This window comes from Aulonocara stuartgranti (genome assembly GCF_965226115.1).
Source record: "Aulonocara stuartgranti genome assembly, chromosome: 11".
In the NCBI taxonomy this organism is placed as follows: domain Eukaryota; kingdom Metazoa; phylum Chordata; class Actinopteri; order Cichliformes; family Cichlidae; genus Aulonocara; species Aulonocara stuartgranti.
The window spans coordinates 12405307-12419728 of NC_138947.1; the positions used below are offsets into that span (position 1 = coordinate 12405307).

Below are 14422 nucleotides of genomic sequence, written 5' to 3' on the forward strand. Positions count from 1 at the left end.
AAATAACGATTTAATTCTCTCTCTCGCTTTTGAAATCTGTGATCTATTTGCTTAAATAGGCTGCAGTAAACATGATCTACAAAGGGGTTATATATTAAACGAAGAAATATCCTGCTTTGAAACCATCTTTATTACAATCCATCCAGCCCTTTTTGGCCACGTTACAGAACAGTGACACTATGTATGTATACCTTGCAATTTCTGTTGCCTTCTTGGCCAGATTTCTCTTGAAAAATACTTTTTTTTAAATGTCAGTGACACTTTTTATTTGGAACCCCCTGGAAAACCGATTACATCTTCTATCTTGTGACGACTATTTTTTTCTCCGGCTCAAAACGAGTTAGTATCATTCTTGACAGATCGATATGCTTGACATATTATATACCCATCATTTGGATATGAAGTCACCAAAACTGCCCCACTGCTCCTTGGCCATCTCATTCTCACAATTACGCCTTCACAACATCTTCTGACAGGCAACCGTTTTCATCAACTGTTTATACATTTGTTAAGCACTGTATATGTTGGCATTGCCTACATATTACATATATATATGTAAATATTTATATCTCTTGGCATGTTACTGGGGTTACAGAACCAAATATATGTGGTAAAATGTAAATAAGGATTTGTGGTTGAACAGGATAAAAAACAAAAACGAATCCACACATGTCCTCCTCCTCCTCACTTTATATAAATGTCACACTATTAAGTATTAGTAAGGTATTAGCAAGTGCCTGATTTATCATTTATACATCATTACTCCCCCTTAGTATGCCATTTAGACTTGCTATTAATTAAAAAGTGCTACTAATGTTATTTATTCTTATGTTTTATTGTTGTTTTTGTACTATTTTAACATGTTTAAAAATCTATCTATCTATGCTGGTCTAGAAACATACAGCTTATTCAAAAAGTAGCTCACATTTGTTTATTTGAAAGGTTCCCTTGCATTCTTATAACAGCAGGTGAACCATTTAAAGTCCACCATGTCACTGAAAAACTATACAAAATAAGTTGTTGTTTTTTCACTGTGCAATAACTACAAAAATCAAAAGCATGTTGGGGACTATGACTGTCCCAGTCTAAAATCCCAGGCAAACAGATGAAGTATTTACAAGACCTCAACCACTACTTCTGCAAACCCTGCATACATTATGAACACCCTGAAAGGAAACAATGTGATATATTTGATAACCTTTAGCAATATATACAAAATTCAGACAGGTCAGGTTGCTCAAAAATTTTAAATTATTTGACCTGCATAACACATATTTTAGTTGCTCTGATGCAGGACAGTAAACTCTACATAGCTTCAAACCTGGGACCTTCTTGATACGAGGTGATGGTGCTAACCATCAGACCACCATGCTGTGTGTGTGTTCTCTGACATGCATGGCAGGCTAGGTGGTGATTCTAAATTGGCCGTAGGTGTCAATGGTTGTCTGTCTCTCTGTGTTAGCTCTGAGACACAATGACCACCTGTGCAAAGTGTAGCCTGCCTCTTGGTTGGATGGATGATGTAGGATAGAGAAGGTAAAGGGCAACTCTTTGGACCAGTCACACAAAAAAAGTGTTTAAGAGGTATTTTAGGTATGAGATAAAGTTAGATAGATAAAGACAGATAGAAGCAAAGTCAGAAAGCTGCTTCTGACTTTGCTTCTTAAAGTTCAGTGGAGAACATCGTGCCATCTATAAAACTGGCACGGAACTGGAAAACAGTCCAACAGTATAAGTTGCCACATTTTCTGCCTATAATTCTTCTTTCTGCACAGCTCTCATTCCCTCTGGAGGAAGAAATAACTTGTGTTGTTGAAGTGCTTGGCGTCTGTCATCTCTCTCAAAGGCTTTTGTTCCTCATTTTCTTCACTTTCGTTTTCATCACTTGGTGGGTGCTCTTTGTTGCTCTTTGTAGGGACAAAGGTCACCAAAGCTACTCCTTCTGGGGCAACCGGGACAGAGGGCGAAGGTTGAGATGAGTCATCACAGAGGGTGGTGAAATAAAGACTGTGCAGTTTAGAGATAAATCTGTCCTTGTGCCTGAATGACAATTTAAAAAAAGAAAAAGAAATATGAAAATGAAGGAGCTGACCGTACATCACATCTTAGAAATTACTAATGTTATGTCATAAATCTGCCCTTTTTTGAAGAGATGCATTGAAAGTGCCAATGTCAGTACCCGAAAGTGTAGATGGCCAAAATGACAGACAAGATAGCGAATAAACCAAATATCCACAGCAAATGATGTGGCCACTCTTTAGGTTTTGGTGGAGGTTTTGTGGGATCTGTGGTAAAAAAAGAAGGGTAGACTGTGATAAATCTTAACTGAGCAAGACAGCATCCATCTAAATACATCTGAGTGCAACTGAACGTCTGTGTTTGCGTGTAGGTGTGAGGAACCATAACTCCTGAGGCCTGTTTTTGTTGCAAGCCTGAGTTGTTATGATGACATGGTTTCCTGTTAAAACCCAGGGGGCAGAGGGGATTTTCAGCACTAACAACATTTAAGAGTTCCCTCTCGTCTTTTGGCTCTCTCGCACACACACGCACGCACACACACACACACACACACACACACACACACACACACACACACACACACACACACACACACACACACACACACACACACACAACACATAAGTAACTGTAATATTTCACAGTTTGCATGCCAACTCACCATCATCTTGATATTGATCACCTGAACCTGAACCTGAACCTACGGGGTAAATAATATATTTTAAAAACATATTAGTAGGATAATAATAAATGATAAACCTGAGATAACAAGGCAAAGTTGTATAAGGCAATTTTAAAAAAGACTGAAATTGTCCATTTCCTAAAGAACTATGTCAGACTGCAATAAGACATAGTTTAAGTGGTCCCAATAAGCAGACAAGGAGATGTTACAGCAGGGAGGAATAACTCCTGGGGGAAAATTATTCTAAACTGAATTCTGCAAACTTTTCAGGTGTTTATAGCTATGTTAGTTCAGAGTTGCCAAGCAGCAAGACTTGCTTCTTTGGTTGTAAGAAGTTTTGGGTAATTTAGCAGACAAATTCTTTACCAATTAAAAGTCAATATGGCCTAACACTTGCTTTCAAAATAAAAAAGACTATAAATAATCCAACATGATAGTGCCTAATCCAGCAGAATCTTGTTTCTCTCTTTCTCTCTCTCTTTTTTTGGAGGGCTGTTTCTTCCTTATTTTAAAAACAGGCTGAAAGAAGTGACCATTAAAGAGAACAGAGAGTTGGACTGATGCTTAAAAAGAAAGGGTTTTTTCACCACAACGAGGGGAAGTGCACTAATGGTACACGGTCAATATCTTGAACCCCTAAGCCACTGAGAAACTTCTTAATAATAATAATAATAATGGATTGGATTTATATAGCGCTTTTCAAGGCACCCAAAGCGCTTGAAAAGCTATTCATTCACTATTCATTCACTCTCGCATTCACACACTGGTGGTGTAGCCACAGCTGCCCTGGGGCAGACTGACAGAAGCGCCCCTTAAACATCTGTCACAGGATTTAAAGTTTAATTTCATTCAGCACAAATAAAGTCCACTCAGCTACTTCTGTGAAAACTTACACTCTTGTACTGTGCTTTAATTGAGCATATAGAATACTTACTGATAAACTTAAATATACTTATTTATTTTATTTTTAGAGGTGTGTGTGCGTATTTATTTACCCGTTGGGGGGCTCACAGGATAAGGTCTACTCCACTCACTCCACTGACCATCATGTTCTGCCTTATACCTCAGCTGTATCAGGAAGTCAACGTCAGGTGTAGGAGTCACTACGATGGTGTAGGAGCCCTCTCCTTCAAACTGCTGTACCAAGATGGACATATACAGGCAAACGTCTCCATTTACTGACACAACAGAGTGTTCAACTTTTCACAACTAAGTAAAACCTTGTCTACTTACGTTTTCGCTGTGAAAGGAGAGGTTTGTTTCCCCGTATTTGATCTCACAGATGAGTCTAAAATTGTGTGGCTCCTCGAAGTTTGTCGGTAAACTCCAGCACACCGTCATCATCGTCGTCATATCCTGTCTTTCCTCCAACGTCACTGACACGATTGACGGAGGCTGAGGCTTCTCTGAGGGATCAGGGACGAACATGTAAAGGTCTTGTATGTGGAATAATATGACTAGTTTAAAAGATGACGAATTTGTCTGTAATTTACTTGAATATGAAATATTAGTCAGATACATTTCACAATTAAATGTTTTGCAATTAGGAGCATTACAACTTATCCAAAGGTACAATAATAAGTCTTTAAATCATTACTAATGTGTTTAATATAAACCAGAAGACTTTCCTAAAAATGAAAATATGCTTATTTGTTTTCTTCTTGGGAAATTAGCTAGTATTCCTCTTTCATGTCTGTAGAGCAATTGTGAAAATCAATCAGAAGGCATCTTAACTTACAGACGGGCAAGATTAACCGATAAAAACAGAACAAAACAAAACATAGACCACAAAGTGGTTTCACTTTCATGTCTAAACTTCGACTTTAAAGGGAATTTGAAGTATTTAATCTGGGAAGGTGCAACAGGACACTGTTACTCATAAACTTTTTCAACCACTTCATCAACTGGTATCCTGAATGCTGAGCCAATCTGCACATATTCAAGTCATTCATAGAGGAAGAAAAATTGGAGGCTGTATAAATGTACATGAGAGGATGTTTAAGCAAAGTTTTTCATGAGAAAGTCTAATCATATGGCACAGAAACAGAAATACTACCTCGTCATGACTCTGTGTCTAGGATGGATCATTTTTCTGATTTTTTTTTCTTGGGTTTGTGTAAATTTACCTGTCCAGCTCTTAGCATAGGTGGATGGACTCCATTCACTCCATTGTCCATCAAATTCCTCTTTAGCTCTGACTTGTATCAGGTACTCAACACCAGGCATTATATCAGTGATGGTTGCTTGCCGCTGGCCATTAACTGGCAGTACCTGAATACATACATATAAGACAAAAATCTCTGAAACAAAACTGCGTTTTCTGTTTCATGCCAGCGTAATGAACATTGAAAAAAAAAAAATACACACTTAGTAGTTTGACAACAGGTGTCTCAGCACTGACCTGTTCGTTGCCAATTGACGGTTTGACAGGGTTGTATTTAACTTCATAGATCAATTTATAGAAGTTATCTTGCACCTTCCAGGATGTCGGTAAATTCCAGGAGACCGTCAGCCTGTTCTTCTTTCCTTTCTCCTGTCGGACTGACACATTTGACGGAGGGTCTGGTTTTACTGAGGAGTGGGAACAAACACAGTGAGCACAACTTTAAAGCACTTCAGAAGGCCAATACTCAGTCCTGTCATGGACACATGTACTTTGACTTGAGCACTTACAAATTTTTAATGGTGTAAAGTACTTAAGGGGGCTGGTGACATTGCCTGTGATGCTTGTCACACACATGTAGACCAGGTGAGGGGTTCTCCGATCATCCTCAATGTGGTCCAGAGCACACCAACAGCGAGAGAGCCGAGATGAGTATGAGCATGACACTCGCTTGAATTTCTCTCTTGGACTGAGAGAAGGAAAGGAAAAGAACAGTCAGTCACACAAAGATGGACATAAAGGAAAAGAGAAAGTGGCCTACAACAACATTTCTACTACATTAGGCCCATTTACAACTTTCACACTTTTTTTCTTTTTCATTTTTGATCTCAAGTAGTTTACTGGAAATAGTATTTATTTATGTAACAGCAATGTTAGCATTTTGACTGCACAAGATTACAGAAGTTTTGCAACATACACCAATATTGATCGAGAACAACCACAGTATGCACATTTTTTTATCCATGGCTTGCACACATCAGTTTTCCTGTATGTATGTAAATACAGGAGCAAAATATTACTTGATGATCCTTTTAAAACACAACACAAAGCACTCATGGGGGACTTCAAGTGCAATGAACGTACTTTTTACTCAGCAAGAGGTAACAACTAGGCTGCTTTATGGCGGCTTTCTGAGGCATTCCTTCACAGCGGATTTTACTACTGGGCGACTTTTTGTAGCAGAACAGACTGGGAGGCTCAGGAGAATCTAAGAGATAAAGAAGACATGTAAACACACTGTTCACCCATCCATTTTTAAAAATCAATTATCTAAATAGGGTCCTCTCAGGCTCTACAGCCCTCAGGTAGTTTGTTATATTGTTGGCCTTCATGACAGCACGATTAGAAAAAGACTGAACTATGTGTTGTTTTAATGGCTGCCAGGAGAAAGCCTCTACTCTCTTAAAAAGATCATGGCAGCATGACTTAGATTTGCAAAGTGGCATGTAAACAAACCAGAAGAATTTGGGAACAATGAACTTTGGACAGACGATAGTCACAACACCACGTTTGGTGATGCATATCAGCAACAGTCTGGCACAACAGTGGAGTGATGATCTGGGCTTGTTATTTAGCCACAGGACCTGGGTGCCTTACAGATATTGAGTCAACCGTGAATACTTCTATGTAAAAAAAAAAGTATTCTAGAGGCAAATGTGAGGCCTTCTGTTTTACAGCCAAATGTTGACCCATACTGGCTCATGCAACAGGACGACGAGCAAGCACAGCAGCAAAGCTATAACATATCTGAAAAAGAAAAGAATGGATGTGTTACAATGGCCCAGTCAAAGTCCCGACCTCAGCCTGACTGGTATGCTGTGATGGGGCTTCAGGAGAGCTGTGCATTAGCAGTTCAGTTCAAATCAATTTTATTTATATAGCACCAAATCACGGCAACAGTTGCCTCAAGGCAAGCTTTACATCGCAAGGTAAAGACCCTAAAACTGCTAAACTGCAAAATATTTTTGGTGTCACTATTTAAAATTTGAAATTTGCCCAAAAACATTTAAAGTCACAGTTCACCCGCTGGTTTGTTTACTGATTGTCTATCAGTGAGTCGTGTGTACAACATCAATCCTGACCCAATGATATACAAGTTCTGAGCTGGATTTAAAAGATGGATTTTAAAGCCATTTGCCTTCCATCTATAGGCTTTTTATTTGAAAATGAAAGCATGGATGGAATTATATAACCTTCCTCCTCCATCACAAAGTCCTCACTATGAGAACTCACCTGCAACGATCACCTTTAAGCTAAACTTTTCTTTGCCTTTGTGATGACAACTGTATTTTCCAGAGTCTTCCATTCTCAGTGAGGCGAGAGTTAGCGTTGTCCCACTCCTCCCAAATTTAATTTCACCCCAGTCCCTGTCTTCTGTCCCCACTGTCATCGTGTTCCACTTCCACTCAGGCATCACTTTTATCCCCCTTGTTACCCGGTTCACTCCTTCCCCCACTTCATCCTCTTCATCCTCCTCATAGTCATCCTCAACATCTGTTTCTCCAGTGGTCCAATGAGATTCGTCCTTCAGCGATCGAGTGGCCCTGGTTGGCTGGACGATGTGAGGAGAAGTTGTGTACCCTGCATCTGAATATATGAGGCTTCTGTTTCCTCCTGCCTCCGTGAAATGAGGGCTGTAGCCCTCACTTACATTCTTCAGAGAACTGTCATCACTTTTGACTGAAACTGCACTGTTTTGTATATCATTTGGAGTGGCTGGTGTCCCGTTCGAAGAACCATCCCTTTTGTTGATGTTTAAGCTGCTTCCCTTCAGACTGATCTTTACACCATCCACCCTCACATGACCGCCACAGGTCAGAAACAGCTTACAGCCCGGCGATAAGACCAACACACCTGGAGGAGGGTCTGCAGAAAAACACACAAACACAGAATCTGTAGAACTAATAAGAACCAGAATCATTTTTGATGTACGTGTGTGTGTGTGTGTGTGTGTGTGTGTGTGTGTGTGTGTGTGTGTGTGTGTGTGTGTGTGTGTGTGTGTAGAATGTTTGTGATTTGATTGTTCATACAGTGTTTTGTACAAAATGTTAGCTTCTCATTATTTTCAGTACTGGTTGTATTTGACTAGGCACAACACAGAGCGACACATTGCATAACCTCCACCCCAACTTCCTCTTTTAACGTGTCTCTCATCTTCATCATTTCTTTTCAGTCTTGTATTATTTCTAACATTCCCCGTAATGTTTCAGATTTTCTGCTCAGACCTCACACAGTCACTTATAACCTGACATGTTTTGGTTTAGTATGACTTGCCTGAACTTGACTGGGTTGAAGTCATAGTTTCATTCCCCTTAGTCTTTAGTAAAACAAATCTTTTTGCTCTTGCCCAGTTAACCGTTGTGTCTTTTTAAACATCTGATAAGACTTTATCTGATAAATCTGATGGAGACTGAAGCTGAAGCTGATAAGGGCCTGATGTAGAATCAACAGCCACTATGTTATATGCTGGTACTGGGTTAGTCCTTCTCTGTTCATACTGACATGATAGCATCACACAGTCGCTATAGAAAGTTATGCTTAATTCAAACTAACTTAAAAATAAAAATAAAACTCGATGTGAAAAAAATAGTTACTAATAAAAGTAGACTTTGAAGAAATTGAAATGAGCTTAAATGATTTTGTAAACTTGGAAAACTAACTAAAATAAAGTAAAATTGGAGAGAAAATATCCTTTTAACATTTGTTAGTTTTGTAAAATTTGTTGTCACAAGTTTCCTAATGAGGCTTTGAATGACTTTTTTTTTTTTTAAACTTGTTACTTGTTACTTTTAAAAAGCTCTCTCTGTCTCTGGTATATGGTTTCCAGACAACAGTCAATAAAGAAACTAAAACTGACATTGAAACTAATAAAAAAATAAAATTAAAACAAAACATTTTCAGTAAACTGAATTAAAAACAAGAGGTCAAAATAAGATCCACATAAAAACTAAGCTTTCATGCTGTTTATGTCTGATCCTACCATCCACATGTGCAGCAGAAATTGACACATCACAGCAGCCAATATTTTCTGTCCAGTTTTAATGAGCCCTGTCAATTATAGCTTCGCTTTCCTCTTTTTAGCTGACAGATGTGCTGCTGCTATAGCCTATATATTTCAACGTTCAATGTGTTGTGCATTCAGAGACCTATACACCTTCATGCTTCTGTTGTAACTAGTGAATATTTGAGTTGCTGTTTCCTTCCAATCAACCTGAAGCAGTCTGGTCATCCTCCTCTGACCTCCGGCATCAACCAGACATGTTCACCCAGAGAACTGTCGCTCACCTGATATCTTCTCTTATTTGAACCATTCTCTGTTTACCCTATAGACAGATGTGTGGGAAAATCCAGGCAGATTCTGAGATACTCAAATTAACCTTTCAAGAATCACGCCACATTCAAAGTCAGCTACATCATCATCTCACATTCGGATGCTCAGTTTGAACTTCGGCAGATCGTCTTGACCACGTCTACACGCGTAAATCCGCTCAGCTGATAAGACCGGCATACTTGAACAGGTGTACCTAATGAAGTGGCCGATTAATTTTTGTTTGTTTGTTTTTATATGAATTTTCCTGACTCTGTGCCTATAATATTTATAAAATGTAAAGTTTACAACAAAATAAAAAAAAAGCTTGTAAAATTAGCTGCCACAACGCGTCATAACATTTCCCAACAGGATAAAAACGCATTTTCCCCGAAAGAACAAAAGCGGAAAGAGCAAGAAAAAAAGCTTACTTTATATATTATCCTGTAATAATACAGTCAACTTCGATGAAGTAAATATTTTTAAACGCTGTGATTTTCAGTTAACTCCAAAACTAGACTCCAAAAAATCCTAAATTACAATAACTTTAACTTTGTCACTAAATTAGCCTAAGTTTTTGTTATTCTTAATAACAAAGAAAACAGATGAAGAAAAAAAATTACATTTAGACAATATGAGAGGAGAGGTTACCTTTTCTGGGACATGTTCCTTCAAAAACTCCGCTGACCGGAGCGAAGAACAGCAAAAGGAGAAAAATCCCCATTTTTACCCAGAGATCCTCCTTCCAGCGGCGGGTCCTCACACCATCGCCGACGGCAGCAACTGTACACTGACCCCACTCAAACGTTTTACACCGTGAAAACAAGACCGAGCTATTTACACCACGAAAACCGCTCATGCAACACCAAAACCCCCTGTGCAGACAGCAAAGTTAAAGGCGGCTCTCTCTGGTTGGCTCAGTCTGCTGTCCATGAGACCCGTTATTGTGAAATCCCTGCGCTCTTCCCCTTGTTCAGCGCCGTTACACAGAGGAAATCCTCCTCAGCATCAAAATAAGCCCCCCCAACCCAGCGAAAGCTGAATATAGCTCTGCTATATTAATATTCATTTATGAAAAATCTCTTAACTTAGAAAGTTCCTTAAAAATATTTTCACATATCCTGTTTTCTTACTGTAGTGTTTTTAGTACATACACCATGGCGCACGAAAGGAAAATGGCAAATGTGGCAATACAGACTGAAGCTTTTAATATTTCATATATATATATATATATATATATATACTGGGAGTCATTTCCACCTGAAACTTCGTTTGATGAGTAAATCATTTGCACAGACGCAGCATGTTTCCCTCATGTGAAAGACAAATCAGATTTTTATTCAATATCATTCACATCCACACTTCCACAGAGACCTGCCTCCTGCTAAAACTGTACAGTACATTCATTTAGACCAGATTTTGCAGATCACGTGAGCTGTGTTTCAACTGCCTGTTGCTGACCGTAGTACAGAGAGATGTCCAAGAGCAGGTCAGTGTTCCTTTGGTTACCCTATTTAATGATTATCCAAGTCTGAGGTGCATCAACACTTGGATTAGTGGAGGGGTGGAAAAAATAAAAGAAAAAAGGGGGCGATATCTTGGCTTTGTTAAGGCATGATTGTCCACAAACAACTTCCTTTCTTTAATTCATGAACAAAAATGAATATAAAGCACTTTACTGGAGTATATGTTTACAGTACGGATAAGCACTACTGTTCACAATGACAACAATCATGATTAGGAATTTAACAAATCACTTTTTTTTTTTAAATTTATTTTTCTTCTACCTTTTCTTTTCTGCAGAACTGGCCTAAAGTGAAGTCTTTCCATTCTGTTCTTACGTCTGCGTTACATCAGAGGCACATTAACATGATCTGGCCTTTGTTAGACCAAAAAAAAGGCCTAGCTTTAAATCACACATAAACACATCAATGTGATGCAAAAAAAGCAAATGTGGGAAGAGTTACAGTATAACAAGTAAGAACTAAACAAAACAGACCTTTGGGAGAATACTTTAAATTAAAATACCATTCTCATTGAGAACCTTTGCAGATAATACAGCTTGCACTTCACTGGTTAAAACTGTTATGATTCTGCTTGCTCATTCGTCTCATTACTGAGAGGCGCTGAGTGGCTTAGTTGTGAGTGAGGCTTGTGAAATAAGCAGAAACAATCTTTCAAAGGCTACTTTGACATTTGCTTCTGCACCTGCTTCTGTCCCTCAGTTATGTACTGTAAATCTCAAGCATTCATTAACATAACCACCACACACTGTGCACTCAAATATCTCACCAGTAAATCTTAATTTATGGCTGAGAAAGTTCATGTCATAAGACGATATGTCGCTTCCTGCAGAGATCCGGATGTAACTGATGCATTTTGAGACACTGTGCGGGTAAAGTTTTTTTTATTTAAATAACAGTCTTTGTGTTCTCTCCAGAAAAGCACACAGTGTGTACAGTTTGTGTGTCTGGTACACGCAGTAAATATAGAATTCATCCATCAGATGTTTACGTTTCACTTAATCTGGTTGTTTTCCTTGGCAATAGAGGTTGGGCCCGGACTGTTGGATGAACTGGCACGAGATGCAATAACCTTCCAACCAAACAGAGCTTCCTGTTGGACAAAGAAAGAAAGGTTATGTTTTAGCTTGGTGTTAGAAGAGTTGCATCACACAGATATAAAAGTGCTAGTGTGTATTGTTGCATTTGTTATATAACTGTTGTGTTACTGCTACATCATAAAACCTCAAATGACCTGCACGGTCCCCAGAGAAAGGGTCCAGCCTCCAGGTGAGTCTCCCCCCTGGGACTTTGCTGCTGTGGGGGTTAAAACGCCAGAACTGGTGGCCTGAGCTGAAACTTGAGACGCAGGAGCTTCTGCATCTGGTGCCAAAGCTGGTAAGGTTTGTGTGACTGAAGCAGGGATCATCTGTGTGTTCTGAGCTGGTGCCGCAACCGTTTCCTCTTCGATCGGTGTTTCTTGAGAGCCGCCCAGAATAGACGAAGAGTTTGAAAGTGGTGGAACCGACACAGAGATGAAACTGGGTGCTGGGCTGCACTCCCCTGAGGTGCTGGGGGGAGTGTGAGTATGCTTCTTCCTGCGGAGCGTGTCAATCCAGCTGGAGCTATGTCTGGAGGCAAAGGATGCCAGGGCCAGAGACGAGAGCCTCATATTTTTCCCTGATGTGATTAGCTCTCCAAAGCCTTCCTGATGGGCGAAGGCATAGCCGGATCTCCTTGAACCACCACGGGCGCCCAGACGGCCCTCTGACACACTGCCGGTACCACGCCAAGCGCTTCCAGTGTTACGACCTGGCGGCTTTCGTCTCTTCTGCCGCACCAGCTGAGTGTAACGAACCTGGAGAACGATGAGACAGGAAATGGGACATCGTTTCAGCTTATAGGAACACGGCTAGTTCACCATAGCCGCACAAATAAGATCATCCAAAAATAAAAATAAAAACCAAAACAAAAAAAATTCCCCCAAAACAAAACAAAAACTCAAACTAATATTTACGCCATTTGACAACAAAATAAAAACTGAAAGTTTCAGTGAAACTTTCAGTTTTAGGACTTCTAAACCATCACATTTTTTCAAACTTTTATGCATCCTGCCTTATTTTTAGTCTTTGTAGTCTTTGCATCTATCCAGCAGTTCATCAAACTATTTCTGCTGCTTTTAAACTCATGTTTTAGGTCATCGAAACCCAGAACATTTTGCACTTAACTCAAAATTAACCTCATCATAAAAAAAATCTGTAATAGTGACTGTTGAGAAACTACATGCAAATCAAAGCAGGAACTTCTTCACAACATCTTGACATCGGCTTCGGTTGGATGCACGGCTAAGCTCAAGACATAACGTCTGATAAAGCCACACACTTATGTTGGATGAATTTACTGAAAGCAAGTCATGACATTAGGGGAAACTGATTAGGTCAATATTTGCAGGGTATTAAAGTGCACTGTGACGGTTAGCAATTAGTCCCGACCACCCCACACAAAGACACACAAAGATAAAATGTTTTTACACATGCAGTTAATCATTGCACAGAGTTCAAACTGACGTTCTAGAAAGACTGTAAAGCATGTTGCAAGGAAGAAGATGGAGACATCAGTGTTAGAAACGCTGTGTTTTTGTGTGTTTTCTCACCGTGTCTGAGAGCTGAGGTTTGAGGTCCAGCTTGAGGAAGCGGAACGCCAAAACTGGAACTATGCATATTGCTGTTGCCAGTGCAATCGTTAACCACACGACTGGCTGCAATAATGTGCTCTGGGCACTACCTGCACTTACAAACAGACAGAGAACAGACAAATGTGTTTTAGACATGTCTTGCTTTTCACTGTGTACACATGATTATTATTATTATCTCCAACAGTAATGCATTTGGTGCAATGAAGTGATATCAGATTATACAAAATCAATCTATTCTCAGTACTGAAACTTACTTGTGTTTAGTTTTTAGACTCACAAAATAGATTTTCATTACAAAAAAGTATGTAAATTATGGATGAAAACAAATCGGTGTTGGCAGAATGATATCGGCTAAGAAGAATTGCAGTATTTGATTTGCTGGTACACATGTGGCTGAGAAATGGGAGCAGGGACGAACCTACAAAGTGGAACTGATTAGGAAAGATCCTGAAGAGGGTCTGACTGTGCAGAGCAAACATGATGATGAAATAGGAGCCCAGAGAGCCCCACACAAACACATGGTTGAACACTGTCCAGAAGCCGGTATCGAGAACAATCTACAAACACAGACATGCAAACAAAACAAAAAGAATAAACCCCCAGAAAACAGCAGATGCTCACAGTTAATATGCCACTCCTGAACAATTAATTGTTATACAACGCTGAGCTTGCCACTTCCCTGCATTTCTTTATATTTTGCTAGTAAAATGGGAAACAGGTGCAGCGGTTTATTGAAATCTGTGCAAATATACATGGAAATACAGGATATAAGCATTAATACACAATTCTAATGAGTTTGAAAATTAATATTGTGTATGACCATCTTTAATCTTCATCTCAGCCTGAGCTCTCTTAGACAAGCTTTCTTGTAATTTCTTTAAGTAGTCTTCAGGAATATTTCTCCAGGATTCTTTAAGTAGAGCCTCAAAGCTCTACTTTGGATCTTGGCTTCCTTTTGTTCTGTTCTCTGTCGACATGATCCCACAATCCTTCAGTAATGTTGAGATCTGAGCTCTGGGGAGGCCAGTCTTTTTAGGTGCACCTTTACTGCATT

General features: G+C 39.4%; 2 protein-coding genes across 7 annotated transcripts in view; both read right to left on the minus strand.

The window, feature by feature from the left end:
- Positions 1-107: 107 nt before the first annotated feature.
- Positions 108-10178, minus strand: il6r (interleukin 6 receptor). Of its 3 annotated transcripts, none has more exons than XM_082550763.1 (11): positions 9823-10178; positions 7098-7730; positions 5949-6072; positions 5375-5553; positions 5103-5272; positions 4828-4972; positions 3935-4107; positions 3697-3835; positions 2681-2719; positions 2180-2285; positions 108-2040 (listed from the first exon to the last, which is right to left on the minus strand). In XM_082550763.1, the coding sequence occupies exons 1-11, from the start codon at positions 10028-10030 to the stop codon at positions 1779-1781; spliced, it is 2178 nt and encodes a 725-aa protein (XP_082406889.1). In that variant the 5' UTR covers positions 10031-10178; the 3' UTR covers positions 108-1778. The 3 variants fall into 3 exon arrangements, with proteins under 3 accessions (XP_082406889.1, XP_082406888.1, XP_082406890.1); XM_082550762.1 differs by having other exon boundaries at positions 3697-3838; positions 9823-10176; XM_082550764.1 differs by lacking the exon at positions 2681-2719 and having other exon boundaries at positions 3697-3838; positions 9823-10177.
- Positions 10179-10477: 299 nt separating this feature from the next.
- The window catches only part of atp8b2 (ATPase phospholipid transporting 8B2), a 29365-nt gene continuing 25420 nt past the window's right edge, over positions 10478-14422 (minus strand). For 3 of the 4 annotated variants that reach the window (XM_082552400.1, XM_082552398.1, XM_082552399.1), the window contains exons 27-30: positions 13787-13925; positions 13327-13457; positions 11929-12531; positions 10478-11787 (exon numbers count right to left, since the gene is read on the minus strand). In XM_082552400.1, the coding sequence (XP_082408526.1) occupies positions 11689-11787; positions 11929-12531; positions 13327-13457; positions 13787-13925 (972 nt within the window). In that variant the 3' untranslated portion in view covers positions 10478-11688. Of the gene's footprint in view, positions 11788-11928; positions 12532-13326; positions 13458-13491; positions 13926-14422 lie in introns of those variants that run through there. The other variant, XM_082552401.1, reaches the window with a different exon arrangement.